This window comes from Mauremys mutica, chromosome 19, assembly GCF_020497125.1.
Source record: "Mauremys mutica isolate MM-2020 ecotype Southern chromosome 19, ASM2049712v1, whole genome shotgun sequence".
NCBI lineage: Eukaryota > Metazoa > Chordata > Testudines > Geoemydidae > Mauremys > Mauremys mutica.
The window spans coordinates 22560028-22574948 of record NC_059090.1 but is presented as its reverse complement, the minus strand read 5'-3'; the positions used below and the strand labels follow the sequence as shown (position 1 = coordinate 22574948).

General features: G+C 47.3%; 3 protein-coding genes across 5 annotated transcripts in view; 2 read left to right on the top strand and 1 right to left on the bottom strand.

Moving 5' to 3' along the window:
* The window catches only part of VPS53 (VPS53 subunit of GARP complex), a 109730-nt gene extending 106305 nt beyond the window's left edge, over positions 1-3425 (top strand). For both annotated transcript variants that reach the window (XR_006574312.1, XR_006574311.1), the window contains one exon: positions 3317-3425. The gene's annotated coding sequence lies outside the window, so the exon portion shown is untranslated. The remainder of the gene's footprint in view (positions 1-3316) is intronic.
* On the top strand, positions 449-8035 carry RFLNB (refilin B). The gene is made up of 3 exons (XM_044993385.1): positions 449-666; positions 3317-3426; positions 5017-8035. The coding sequence occupies exons 1-3, from the start codon at positions 478-480 to the stop codon at positions 5345-5347; spliced, it is 630 nt and encodes a 209-aa protein (XP_044849320.1). The 5' UTR covers positions 449-477; the 3' UTR covers positions 5348-8035.
* Positions 8036-9926: 1891 nt separating this feature from the next.
* On the bottom strand, positions 9927-14890 carry C19H17orf97 (chromosome 19 C17orf97 homolog). 2 transcript variants are annotated; one of them, XM_044993384.1, is made up of 3 exons: positions 14779-14890; positions 14116-14236; positions 9927-10958 (listed from the first exon to the last, which is right to left on the bottom strand). In XM_044993384.1, exons 2-3 carry the CDS (start codon positions 14195-14197, stop codon positions 10432-10434), a joined length of 609 nt encoding a protein of 202 aa, XP_044849319.1. In that variant the 5' UTR covers positions 14198-14236; positions 14779-14890; the 3' UTR covers positions 9927-10431. The 2 variants fall into 2 exon arrangements, with proteins under 2 accessions (XP_044849319.1, XP_044849318.1); XM_044993383.1 differs by having other exon boundaries at positions 9943-10958; positions 13963-14236.
* Positions 14891-14921: the final 31 nt, after the last annotated feature.

The following is a 14921-nucleotide window of genomic DNA, read 5'->3' as shown; positions in this document are numbered from 1 at the left end:
TTCCCTGCAACCTTAGTAACATATAACGATGTGTGACTCCCAGCGCAGCCTCGTGGCTCCGCTCAGCTGGAGTGGGACAGAGGAGATCTGGCTGCTGCGTGCGTCTCGGCCGCTGGTCTGCTGGGTAACCTGGGGCAAGTGCCTCTGCCTTTCCGTGCCTCAGTTTCCCCGCAGGGGTGGGAGCTGCTCTGAGCGCCTTCCCGGCAGGGCGCTGGCGAAGGGGGAGCGCTGTTCAGCCCAGCGCCGGAGCCCGTCCAGGCACAGGGGGGGCCGGTTCGCGGCAGGACAGAAACAATCCCAACGGCGGCGTGTTCTGCTGGGGGGTCCCCCAGCCCCGGGCGGGGAGCCGCCCCCCCCCCCGCTCTCTGTGCGGCGGGGCGGGGCCGCCGGGGCCCCTCCCGCGGCCGGGGGCGGGCCCTGCTGCCCAGGAGCCGGCGGGCCGGGAGCGCGCCCAGTGCTGCCGGGCCGGGCCGGGCCATGGTGGGGACGCTGGCGCTGCCCGAGGGGCCCGAGCCGCTGGACAGGAAGCGGCGCGGCGAGCGGGTGCTGGACAGCCCCGACTCCGGCCTGCCGCCCAGCCCCAGCCACTGGCTGCTGGGCCCCGGCCCCGAGCGCGCGGCGCCCCCCGGGCTGCCCGAGCCGGACGCCGCGGGCCAGGCGCCGCCGGTGAGTATGGCCCGGCCCGGGGCAGCGCCGCGCGGGGCGCTGGGCGTGAGGCTGAGTTGAGGGCGCAAGCACGGGGCGGCGGGACCCGGGGGCTGCCGGGGGGGCGTATTGGTGCATGCACGGGGCCCGCGGGTGCCGGGGGGCTGCATGCACGGGGCGGCGGGACCCGGGGGCTGCCGGGGAGGCGTATGGGTGCATGCACGGGGCGGCGGGACCCGGGGGCTGCCGGGGAGGCGTATGGGTGCATGCACGGGGCGGCGGGGCCCGGGGGCTGCCGGGGAGGCGTATGGGTGCATGCACGGGGCGGCGGGACCCGGGGGCTGCCGGGGGGGCGTATTGGTGCATGCACGGGGCGGCGGGACCCGGGGGCTGCCAGGGAGGCGTATTGGTGCATGCACGGGGCGGCGGGACCCGGGGGCTGCCGGGGGGGCGTATTGGTGCATGCACGGGGCGGCGGGACCCGGGCGCTGCCGGGGGGGCGTATGGCTGCATGCACGGGGCCCGCGGGTGCCGGGGGGCTGCATGCACGGGGCCCGCGGGTGCCGGGGGGCTGCATGCACGGGGCCCGCGGGTGCCGGGGGGCTGCATGCACGGGGCGGCGGAACCCGGGGGCTGCATGCACGGGGCGGCGGGACCCGGGGGTGTCCGGGCATGCATCTCTGCTGGGGGTAGCCGAGGGGCGCAGGGGCGTATCGGTGCATGCCCGGGGTTGTGCTGGGGGCGCTGGGTTCAGGCTGTGAAAGTTTCCCTTCCTGATGATCGTGCATCCCCAGCAGGGCTCGTCCCTGGTTCACCCTTAGCAGTGGCTGCACCTTTGGTGATCCCTGTCCCCAGCAGCTTCCCCCTCCGCCTGTCCCCTCTACAAAGATGCGGCTCCTGCCTGCAGAGTGGTGCAGTTCTTTGGCTCTCCTGCTCCGCAGAGTAGACAGAAGCACAGTGGGGCTCACAGACCCTCCTGTGTCTCTCGTCTGCTCGTGGTGTGCAGAGATGCCCTGGGCCAGTTGTCTCCCCCAGCGTTCCAGCCCCTCTGGCTAGAGGCGCAGCAGCTGCTGGAAAGCTTGAGCCCTTTGGTGACAGTCAGCACCTCTCCGCAGAACTGTTTGCGCACCTCCCGGTAACATCTCCTGAAGCCAGAGGGCAGGGGGTTAAGGTGGTGTGTCTGCCATGAATACACTGTAAAGGAAAGCCTGGCTTGTTCAGCTGGCGGTAGATTGTTTTTATTTAGGTTTTGGTCTCAGATCACACCAGACGGCATCCATCCAAGCCCTGAGCATGCATTTAAAAACCCAGGCGCATCTGAGTGGCAGTTAGAACTGGGACAGATTTTCACCTGGAAGAATGTACCTAGACAAGAGAAGTCGAAAACAAGTAGCCCAACTTCCTCTCCTCTTCACCCAGAACGGCTGCTGCTTTACCGTTTAATTTATCTGTGTGGGAGCTGTACCCACAAAGTGCCCAGCACACTCTCGGCATGATGGAAGTCCAGACATCAGGAACAGTGGCTGGTGGCAGCATTGTAGAATCGTGAAACTGAGTTATTCATTTACAACACCTCCCAGCTTTCGGCCCATCACTCTTGCACACCGACTGTCTGGAGTCATTTTCCACCAGGCCTTTTTAAAGGTCTGTTGCACACTCGGGTCTTGCCAAAGTGAAAGCCATAAACTGGCTTCTAAGGTTTAGTGGCCTTAGAATACCAGCCTGGGCTCTGGGGGTGAATTCTGGGGTCTGATTTTTTTTTTGTCAAAGGTTCTGAGTACCCACATCTTTCACTAATTTCACTTGGAGTTTGGGGTGCTCAGTACCTCTGAAAATCACTCCTTTTATTGTAAATAACGGACACCTCACTGGCTTATCTAGATCAAAGGTGTGTTTGTTAATCTAATGCAGGGAAAAGGGAGAACAGCTTAGAAATGCCAAAGATTGAACAAGAAGATTCTCGTAACGTCCAGGGGTCTTTAATACAGCTTTGGGAATGCTCCTTTCAGAAAAGCAGAATTTGCCTGCTTGGAGGTGCTGTGTTAGCCTCAGCACATGACCGTTCTCCTCCTCCTTCCCAGCTGGGGCGCCTTCGCAGAAGGGAAAGCGCCTCACAGTTCATATGGTCTCGTAAGAGAGGAGATGGTGGACCTCTCCATTCCTGGAGAAACCCCAAGCTAGAAAGAGTTCCCCCTTTCCTGCAGTGCATGTACGTACTGAGCTTGGGAGTTGGAAGCTGGGAAGGCTGTTTGGAAGTTTATGCAACTTAATAACCTGTGAAGGTTTCTCTTGCAATGTATGTATATAATTGACTGATGAATCCAGTGTTGAGAGGTTTCATACACACTTTGCAAAATATTAATGATAAAAAACCCAAACATAAATCCCCAAAGCAGATAGTTTACATGACACCATACTACCCATGGAGGATGTACTGACTCCAGCCCCTCGCAGTGGGGAAGGACCTTCTCTGTATGAATGCCCCCGAAGTACCAGGCACACCTATCCGTGGGTCTCCATGGAAGTCAATGGAACTGTCAGTCATTTACAGATAAGTCTGTTTTGGGTAATGTTAACTTTGTCCTGGACATAGGAGGTGACTAAACATGCATCCCCTCCTGGGACTGTACTGAATTGCTATATTAAAGGGACTCTCTTTGCACTTTTGCAGAATGCTGTGTTCTCCCCCAACCCGCTGCTCTCCAGCTGCCCTGCAAGGTTATGCCCTTTATCCTTTGGCGAAGGAGTTGAGTTTGACCCTCTGCCACCAAAGGAAATAAGGTAAATACAGTATTACAATCAGTTAGTGTTTAAACTTCCCCTTCCCAGGGGCATAGGAAGCAGTAAAGATTTAACAGAGTTACTGTGCAAAGGAGCAATAGGATTTATCAATTTGTGCCTTGGATGCAAGCTCAGTTATTTGTAGGACTATATCAATCCACCCAGCCAGTACATTCCTCCACTTATGCCTTCACCCAGCCCTTTGCAAAGGAGTGTTCTGTCTCCTTTAACCACCTCGAAAATTTTCAAGGGAAGTCTTTTTATGATGCTTCTTAGTTCATTGTACAGCTGCTAAATCTTGGGTCCTGTTTAATCACTTGAAAGGTAATCATGAGCAAAGATCTTCAAAGGGAGTAGCTTTCTAAAGGGTTGTTTTATTAGCGGAAAGGAATTCCACTTTCTTAAACTGATGGTTTTATAGCAGAAGGTTCTATCTTATCAGCAAGAGGTAATCCTGTGAACGAGGGAAAAGCTAATACTTCAAGATGTGGAATTTTTTTAATACACTGCCTCAGTTCATAGTATGTGAATTATTCCTTTGGCATAATTTTGCAGTAAAAAGGAACAAAAGTTTCCCTTTCTGTTGGCATAAGTAGAACAATTGTATCGCTCAAACAGCAAGCTGATAGATAGGCGGATTTAAAAAAAATTCACTAGTATTGACAAAGGACCCAATACTGAGGTTGGAATTGATGCTTGGTACCATGCAGGATCAGGCCCGGTGTGAAGCAGAGAGGGAAAATCTTTTTTGGTGCACACAGGCTTCCAGTCCCATCTCATATTACAAACCCCAGACATTCTTGATATTAATTTTCATATCAGAAATGCTCAATACACTAATTGTATTATTTTTCGGTCAGTCGAGTCCATGGTGGTTTTTCTCATGGAAACAAGTGGGTATAATTGTATTTGCCATGGCTGATGACCCCAAGGATGGGGAAGGGTAAAGAACTCCTACAGGACCCTTGATGGATAAGAATACAGAAAACAGCATCTGCTTCCGTGGGAGCTCCAAGGGGTCGACAGTTATGAAAATCAGGCCACAGGGAATCTAAATGGATCTAGGTGCCTGGTTGGGCTGCCAGAGTCTGAAAAGGGTTTTTTAGGCCCCACCAAGCTAAGAAGATGGTTAAACTGATGGCATTTCTGGAAATTCCAATAGAAAAGGAGATCCTGCCTAGAGCTTGTGCTTGGGCAAACAATGAAAACGCCAGGCGTGCTACAAGCAGAAGGTGGTTTTCCTCTACCCCTGAATGGAAAGAGAGAGATCAGTGGGAAAAGATATATTTTAAATAAAAAAGCCTTTGGACTAGGAATCCTAGAGTTTATCCAGCACTTTTCATCCATGGATCTCAAAGCACTTGACAGAAGAGATCAGGATTGTCCGCCCCATTTTACAGATGAGGAAACTGAGGCCCGGAGAGAGGAAGTGGCTAGCCCGAGGTCATATGGCTGGGAATTGAACCCCTTGTGCCCTAGCTAGGAGATCACCCTGCATCCATAGTGTCTTTGGCTAGCTACATCTCCCAGTGAGCACTGGTTGCTGGAGCGAAGTGAGATTCACACTGGGGTATCTCTTGTGTGTTTCAGGTACACCTCCTCGGTGAAGTATGACTCAGAGAAGCACTTCATCGATGATGTCTATATGCCGGTGGGGTTAGGCATTTCCTCATGCAGCCAAACGGTCGTCTGCATCCCTGATTGCACGTGGCGCAGTTACAAAGCCGAGGTCCACTTTGAGCCTCGGAACAAGCCCTTGCGTTTCACCAGCACCACCATTGTCTACCCAAAGCACACCAAAACTGTGTACACCACCACTCTGGATTACAACTGCAGGAAGTCCATGCGGCGGTTCTTGTCCAGCATAGAGCTGGAGTCTGCAGAATACCCTGGGAATGATTACCTCCTGGATGGCTGCTGACTGACACCTGTCTCTCTTGCTATGATCCATCCTAGTCCCTTTCTACTGTACTGTACTGTACTAACTCTCCACTAGCTAAAGTGGGTAAAAAAACCTAATTGCCCAGTCACTCTAAGGGAACCTTACCTGTCGCTACCTCTGTCCCAGCTCATAAATTCAGCTTTAATGGCCTGCATTTAATTTTCTATGGGAATTTAGCTTTTCAAGATATCAGTTTATCCTCCTTTAGAGCTGCTGATTCCCTCCCCTGCTCCCACGTTGCAGTAATCAGGTGAAAATAAGGGAAATGTTTCCAAAGAGGAAAAGTTAATTGCTCTTTCACAGATAAGGGAGAGTCTGGGACAGTGGAAAAATGTACATGATTCTTCATGCTGATGTGTAAAACCAATGACAATTCTCTTGCTGCAGAAAATTTAGCCGATAATTCAGCCACTTGTAAACAGAGAGCCATAATTAATTTCAGCTTTGGTCACAGGACCTTGGTAAAGCAGAAAGTGCTGACATCCTTTGGCATAGGCTAGCTGATGGGAAATCCAGAATTGTATATTTAAGCAGATGTTTTTTAATTGCTCTCATGCCTGTTTTTAAAGATGGTTCCTTTAAGGAGGAGGGAGGTGGGGTGGAAAGAGTTTTGATTAGAACAAGAGTTAAATTGCATTTGGGTAGTTGTAGGCAATCGGCATAGAAGGAACTGAGTTATCTTTCTTCCGGCTCCCCTAATCTTACAGAACATCTTGTGTACTTCTCAGTTAGTTAACCCAGCCTCAGACTTGTGCAACTATTTGTCAGTGCAGCAGATACTAGAATTTGCAGGCACTGTACTGTAACTTGTGAAGAATATTGTGCAGAAAATTATCTCTGAAGGGTGATGAATTTTGGAAAGCCAAGTGTAGACATCCACTAGTTTCAAACCGCTATATGTGCTAATGCTGGCACCGTTCCTCATTCAAGTGGAGCCACAACAGTGGGAGAATGTTAGGAAATCCACATTGTGGAGGTCATAAAGTGGAAGTAGAAACCTGGGAATCCAGCAGCATCACCTAGGGTACGTGGGAGTGACTTGCCAAGGAAGGCATTGATTGCGACAAAGGCAATGCAAAACTGTCAACTGGCTAGATCCACAGCCATGCCTGTGCTTTCCCTGTTGGACTTCACAAAGATCATTATTCTGTCTAAGTTTTTCGATCTGACGGTGTTGATGATTTCACTGGGGCAAGGAAGGTCTTCCATACCCAGCAGCTTCCTGAGCAGCCCTGCAGTAACAAATCAGAGTGCATTTCAGCTGGAGATCACTGAGGGTTGGGGGGTGGGCAGGAGAGAGGTGGTGACAATAATCACTTCAGAATAACCTGCACCTTAACATTGTCTTTGTCACACTGTCATGCACTTTGACCAAACAGAACGTGTGGCTTTCTAAACCTCCAAAATCACGGTGTCTTTGTTGAAAGGGAGGAGAGCAGCATGGAAAGTGCGTGCTTTCGAAGATGTGGCTTGTACTCTTTGTTGATGTAGTAGAGATATTGTGCATGTTCCATAGAAGCCGGTTCATGTCCTTTTTATATATATATCCCCAAACTCAGATGGGGCAAAATTCATCCCTCTGTAGAGCAACAGCCCAAGACCTCCTCTCAAAAGGGGACTTATGTAAGGCATTGGGACAAGGGAAAATGTCATCAGTAGAGAGCAAGGAATGCAGAATGTGTGCTGGCTGGAGATTATTATTGGGGCTAAACAGTAAGATAGATCCTGCAGTTTTACAAATGGCCTGTGCAGAGGTATACTTTGCAGTGTGGTACAGATGGCCTGTGCAGAGGTATATTCTGCAATGTGCTACTAGTGTGAGCTGAAATGATTCAAGAGACTGAAAGTGCAATGGAAGAGAGGATTGTTGTTGGGTTTTTTGCCTATTTATTCCCTTGAATCAGTAGTTTCTTTAATCCTTGTTTCCTGCCCTAAAACATTTCCAAGGGAGACTTGGAATGCTGAGTTTAAATAGCCATCCCCATAAGAGACCAGACCTTTGACCCCACTGAAGCTATTGGAACTGCATGGGATGTGAATCAGGGCCAGAACTACCAACATGAGTAGCATAGCCTAGTACCAAATCATTGAATCTAGTCTGTACTATTTAAGAAATGCTAATTACATTCCCACTAAGACCATTCCTTAAGTGTTTGCCAAAAGCGCACTTGTGACAGGGCACAAGCCAACCTCTGTGTGTAGGGGTTTCAAACATAACTTCTTTGTTGGACAGGTTATTCCATTATTGCTAGCTTGTATTTTCCTCCTGCCAGTGTAGGAGACAGGATACTGGACTAGAATGGATGCCTGGTTTACTATCACTGTTCCCCTGAATTCATTACAAGATTTTGGAGAGAGGTTTTATTTTAAAATTGTAAGCATGACCTGTTCCAAGTTAAATTAGAAATAACTCTTACACTATGGTTTAGGACACAACACATGCTTTAAAAACACAGATTTATTGATGTTCCTTTTTAAAAAGATGGTAACTGATGGAAGATGCTTTTTAAAAAATTCAGGTTACTATATTGCAACACCTTGGTTCTCACTGTGCAAGATCCAATATGTTCTGCTGTCTCTGACAAAATCCCCCCCCACCCCAAAAAAACCAACAAAGTTTTAATTTGCGTTATCTCATTTAACTAGTAATAAATTATATGAAAACCATAATTGTAGGGAAGTCTCTTTAATTCAAGCCTTATTGGTGGTGGTTTGGTCTTGAGTGCAAACTAGAGTCACAAATGGCTGGTTCATCTCTACTGCGTTAACACTGGCTGCCTGGGAGTTATTACTGAAATTAGTGGGTAAGTACTGTGTGGAAGAGTTAGATATCATTTATTACACAATTTACTTAGAACTAAAGACTTAATATATTCAGCTGATCTTAGATCCTGTTTCTTTTATCAGACTTGATTGTTGCTAAATTCTCTAATAAGCCATATCAAGTATAAAATTGACTATAAAAATATAATACAAATGCTATGGCTTCATGAGTTTAGTAAGACACTTGAAGATGTGCTTTTAAGACAATTGGAAATCCTCCCCACGGCATGTATTTCACATCTGGTACCATTTATTCCTAAAGAGCTAGTTCTGGTTTCTGATATGTATTTTGTCACATATTGCAAACAAAGCAGTTGTTGTTTTCAAATGAACTGAGTATTTAAACAGATAAAACTCTCCTTTGATTGTGGATTTTTTTTTAAATGGAGGTGGAGACAGTTCAGGTGCTCTGATGCCACAGTGATGGGCACAGTATATAAAAAGTTATTAGAATTTATAATATAAAAAAAAATTGATTTGTGACAAGCTGTTCTTGTCAGAGAACTATAACTTATGTGTCTGGATGCCTATTGCCTTGTTAAATGCTTCTGACTTTCCAGATTTTATTTTTAATAGCGATAGAAGGGTAGGAGCAGCAAAGAATCCTGTGGCACCTTATAGACTAACAGACGTTTTGCAGCATAAGCTTTCGTGGGTGAATACCCACTTCTTCGGATGCAAGTGTAGAAGGGTAGGAATTGATGCAACAGAATACCAATTCTTTAATTCATAATAGAGTTTTTTGTTTACTTTTTTCGCTGCTCATTTGCCAACCCCTTTGCATAAGCACTTGGTTTTCAAGTAATGACATTGTTGGAATCTAGTGAGTCTTGAAACAGAATATATTTATAAAAAACCAACCTGCCATTGCAAAAGTGCCAGTGGCCTTATGCAGCCAATTAAAGGCAATAGATTAGGGGATCATTCAGTGATAAAATATTAAAGAAAACAGAGGAGTCCTATGCATATAAGACAATAATTGTTAGAAAAGACCATTGCATTCAAATAGGGTTTAAGATGTATTTTTAAATCAAAGGAACATATTTCCAAGCAAGTAGAGGGAAGTTACGAGAATTATTCTCTCTCTCCTTTCAGATGCATGGTCTTTTTTCCCCCAAAACATCTCGTTTTGTCTGCCCTTGGCTATTTTTTAATATTCTGATATTGTAAAAGTATTCTGAGGAAGTCTGTATGAAAGACATTACTGTGTGTGTGATGAAAAGCAAGGGCATCTGAGAGGCTGATGGAATGGGCGGGGAAGCCTATTAAGTGAAAGACTAATGGTTTTTTGGTTTTTTTTAAGTTCATTTTGGCCACTGCTGCAGAAGACACCCAGAACCATGTTGCTGCAGCAATCATGATACTGACAAGGACAATCCTGTCACTTGAGAAAAGGGCACTTTTCAATTTAGTGCCCTTTGTTTCTGATTTAAATCTCCGAGTTCAGGGAACAATATAATAATTTTTTGTAACAGAAGAAAGTAGTATTGTCTAAGCAGCAAAGAATCCTGTGGCACCTTATAGACTAACAGACGTTTTGCAGCATGAGCTTTCGTGGGTGAATACCCACTCCGAAGAAGTGGGTATTCACCCACGAAAGCTCATGCTGCAAAACGTCTGTTAGTCTATAAGGTGCCACAGGATTCTTTGCTGCTTCTACAGAACCAGACTAACACGGCTACCCCTCTGATACTAGTATTGTCTAGATTGCCACAAGAGCAAGTCAGGCACCGAGACCTGGATTTCAATCCTGATTCTGCAATGTATATGACCCTAGGCAAGCCTATCTGCATATTCCTTACCCTAGTCTCTATGCACAGTATCAAATCACTTAGCTACTTACTGCCTCAATTTCCCCATCTGCAACATGGGCTAACACCTGCCCACTTCACAGAGGTACTGTGAGGCTTAATGCATTCATGTTTGAAAAGCACTGAGATAATCCAGTAGGACACTGCTATTTATGAATAACATATGAGCAGTAAGAGGGTACTTGAGGGCAGAGTAGTAGGATGTAGAGAACCTTTAATAAAACCATCAAAATAATTGTTTTTTTGTCCACTTTCCATGTAGTGTTTTATAACAGGTCTGGCCGAAGTAAACGGAATACCCTGTTAGTATGGGGAATTAATCCCACTAACAACATTGCCGTGAACAAAGGTATATACAAAGTTTCAAAGTAACGGTTTTGTTGCCGTTACTGTTTTAAATACAGATATAAAATAGAGAACAATACTGGTTTACACAACTTCCTGAGAAATATTTGCTAATGCTGCATGTTGCAGTTCAGACACTTTGGTAGCTAGCTCAGCATTCAGGACCTCTTCATCTTTATTTTCCTGAAAATAAGGACTGGAGCGATCCTCCTGGTTTATTGTCTGACCACTATTTGTGTATGGATCTTTGGTTTGAAGTAACGGGAAATGCTTGAGAGTCAAACATGGCTCTGTGGGTAGCTGTTGCTGGACATATAACCCGTAGCGTTTCCTTCTGTTCAGTTTATAGATACGCAGCCTTTCTTCCTCAGCAGCAGGATCTTCAAGAATCCCGTCCCACCGAAGGCTTTCATTGATCTGATCAGAAATGTCCTGCTCTGTTTGGGTAGAGCCTGAAGTAGTGGAAGCTGATAATAAAAGCTTATTTATTTCTGCATCAGTGTGAATCCCCTTTACAGCATCTTGTGCTGGGTCAGGATCCTTCCTTATGCTTATTTCAAGTAACTGAGCAGAGAGGGTCTGCTGCTTCCTGCTTTTGCTGTGATGTTTATCTGGTGAAATGAGAAATAATATTAACAGAGAGCTTATATGGCATCACCGTCACCTGTGCTTTACTGTTCATAGGGTGATGAGAAAGATACAGATAAAAAATCATTAAACATAGCACAGACTCACTGTCAAGAAACCAGATTTGTTAACAAAATATCAATCACATAAAAGCTCATTGTTGAGGGGGAATACGTATTTAGCTCAATGACTGACGCCATTTATAGAACTACTGTACTCATATAAAATGTACGTAAGCAGAATTTTTAACATACTCATAACACTTTGATACCAGCATCATGCCCATTGGACCAGTATGACTGTTGTGTTTTTGTAAAGTAGTTGTGTGCACTTTAGTATTGTGTTTTTTCCAATGTGAATGTTAAACATTTGAGGTGAAAGAATGGCAGAAACTGACATGAGAAATTGTGGCCATTATTTGAACACCACCTCAGGCTTTTAATGCTCTGCCAACCAGGGAAACGAGATGGTCCCCATGCCAAAAAGTTTACAGTCCTAAACTAGAGAAAGTTTTCATGTATCCTCCCTCAAAAAATCAGATTGAGAGTTTGCCGCCTGCTACAACTAGGATTAATTTCAGTTTTAATTTGTCTCTCCAGTTAAAGGGCTAGTGAACAGATACTACCGAGAAAAATGTCTCTTGCAAGCTGTGCTGGAGCTATTTTTTAAAGTCTTGCTCCATTTAGGCCTCAGCTTCCACCAATGGTTATTCTAACTGGCTTTTGTCATTGTAATAAATTAGTCCTGCTCCCTTCTAAAGTTTAAACTTCACGAAATAGATTTTTAAAAAAGCCGAGATGTTTTAGTAATGTGAGTAATGTTATTTTAATAAGATGCCTGATATAACTTTAATAGTTCTGTTTCTTTACATAAGTGAAGAAAACCTCCCCCGTTAAGAAGTTTTGAAATTAACCCCCACTCTGTTAGTGTATCAGGAAGCCAAATACTGTTCATTAGAGGTCAGATAAATTTTGACTCGCATCAATTAAATGTTGAACATTCAACCAACTGTAGTTCAGCTCTGAAAGAAAATCAAAAATATATCCAGCTACCTCAAATCTTGTGGCAGTTTTATGAAACTACCTACTCTCCAACAGCTGTCCTATGCCTCCTACAGTCCACATGAGGGAGCTACATGTACTTCCAATCAACCATTTGTTTAAAAAAATAAAAGCAACAAAAAGTACTAACAGGCTATAATTCTAGGTGGAGGTTCTAAAATGCACAAGATTCCATCTCACCAAAAGCCCAAACTTATTTCCTGGGATCTACAGCAGCCAATCTCTTCTTTTTTTTACTATGACTGCACAGTAGTGAAAAAGGATTTCTAATTATCCCAGTATAACCGTTTTCTACACTATGAACAGGTAGGTAAATAAAGTCAATCTCAACTCAAGACTCTGTGTGGTTCTATATTTATAGCTACCCATTCCAAAAAATTACATGCTCTCTGTGACGTTCCCCTAGGGTTATCTGGACCGGTGATCTGCTAGGACACTCCAATCCTCAGCTCTGGGACACAGCCTTACCCTGCTCTGCTGTGAGAACCCCCACTCCTGGGCTGTTCACGCACAGCCTCTGGCATGTAAGCTGCTTGGATTGTGCAACTGAATGACACTAGCCAATATCGCTGGTCCCAGGCACAACCCTATGAACCTCTGTCTTGCAGTGTCCAGTTATGCCCGCTGAATGCTGCAAACTTATATAAGTTTGTCAATTTAACAAAGAAATTGATATGTACCAGGCTTGTTATCCCAAGGGCTGTTTCTGACATGCTTCACACCAAACTCAGTGCTTCAGGTAGAATAAATAAACAAATTTATTAACTACAAAGATAGATTTTAAGTGATTATAAATCAAAGCATAACAAGTCAGATTTGGTCAAATGAAATAAAAGCAAACGCATTCTAAGCTGCTCGTTACACTTTCAATGCCCTTACAAACTTAGATGCTTTTCACCACAGGCTGGCTGGTTGCCCTTCAGCCAGGCTTTCACCTTTGATCAGCACTTCAGTCACTTGGTGTGGTGATGTCTATAGATGGAGGTGGAAGAGAGAGGAAGAGCATGGCAAACATCTCTCCCTTTTATCATGTTCTTTCTTCCCTCTTGGCTTTGCCAGCCCCCTTCAGGGTCAGCTAAGCATTACCTCATTGTATCCCAAACTGACCAAGGGACGGGGGTGACTCACTTGAGAGTCCAACAGATCCTCTGTTGCTGCCTAGGCTAGTGTTCTTTGTTCCTGTGGGGCTGGGCTGGGTTTGTCCCTTACATGCCCTGATGAGGTGTGAACTGCTCCTCGGTTCCTGGACAGTTTTGCCTGGGCTTGTTTTAAGCCATCAGGACACATTTTCAGCCTCATAACTATATACATGAAATTACAACCTATAACTTTACTATAACAACAATGCTCAGTGCATCATGAGCCTTCTGAAGACACCAGACATGACAAACTTTGCATTGGGTACCACACAATCATAAGGATGAACATGGGGGTGTAGGGTGTTCCTCCGAGGTGCAGAGCATCACACTCTCCAACACGCACACGGGTATAGCAGGCAATCTGTACATATTCTGGCTGATCAGTACACACAGTAATTATACCCATAACCTCTAAAGGTGATAATGCACTTCCCTTACTAACAACAAGGATAGCAAACTGGAGACAGACTTGATTCTCCACTACCTTACCCTTTGTGTGGTCATGTGCACCAAGCAAAGGGCATAAAACTGCCATTCTCATTTGGTAACATCTTCCATATACTGGTATAAGTGATGGTCCAAGGCACTGGAGCATTGGGCCCACTGGAGCTAGCGATATGTTATGCAAAAGACAACCTGGCCACTGCCAGAAGCAGTGTGGCCTTTGAGAAGTGACAGCTGCTTTCCACCATGCACACCTGCCTCCCATCCACTCCTTGCAGGCTGTGCCCCCATCCTCCAGGTGCTGTGCCCACTGGCACCCATTGCTATAACACAGCATTGCTAACCTGTCTCCTCAGAGGCGGAGGGGCTGCTGCCATGCCCACTGCTCCTGGTGTTACTGTCATCCTGGTCTGCTTTCTTTTTCTTCTTCTTTGGCTTCTTCTTGCCTGTGGCCTGTGGTGGGGATGAGTATGGCGTAGGGGTTAGGATCCCCTTACCTGGCTGCTTGCTGTTGGCCTTGCCTTTCTCCTTGCCAAGCAGCAATTCCTGCACCCCCTTGCATCCTGGGCTCTCCTTCATGGGGCACACCCTGGCTCTCACACTGAGCTACTGCTGAGCCTGCAAATAGGGGGAAAGACTTGTTGAAGGGCCTTTCGGTGCCCCCTTCATCTGCTGCAAAGTCCACCATCTTCCCAGCGCAGGGCCCCACATCCCGCTCAGCGCCTGCCCCCCCTCCCCCGCAGTCCACTCAGTCCACTCCCTTCTGCATCACCCTTCCCCCACGCCTCCAAGTCTGTCCCCCTGCATCTTACTCCTTAGAGCCCTCAGGACCTGACCCCAGAGCCCCACCCCCCAAGTCCTCAGTCCCCCCAGCCCCTGCCCCCATCACACACTCTAGTGATCTGTCATAGATCTCTGGCCCCTACTCCCCAGACTGATCTGCCCCCAGAGACCCCTGTTCTCCCAGGCCCTAACCCCTGGAGTCAACGCCCCAGAGTCCCTCCCCCCCCCGGCCCCTATTCTCCAGAGAGCCCCAGAGACTCTGTCCCTGCCCCAGACCCCTACTTCCTATAGACCCCCCCCCCCCGTCCCTGCTGGCCCCTACTCTCCAGCCCCCTAGTCCTGCCCCCACAGCCCCTCCCCCCGGGGCCGGAGGTCACCTTCCCCCCGGAGCCGCCGCCGCCTCTCTCTAGGGCCCGGCCCGCGCCGCCGGCGCCCCCTCCCCCTCGGGACGCGTCTCCATGGCAGCGACTCAGCACCGGCACCCGCGCCCTCCGCAAGAACAAATAGTCCGTGTCCCCGC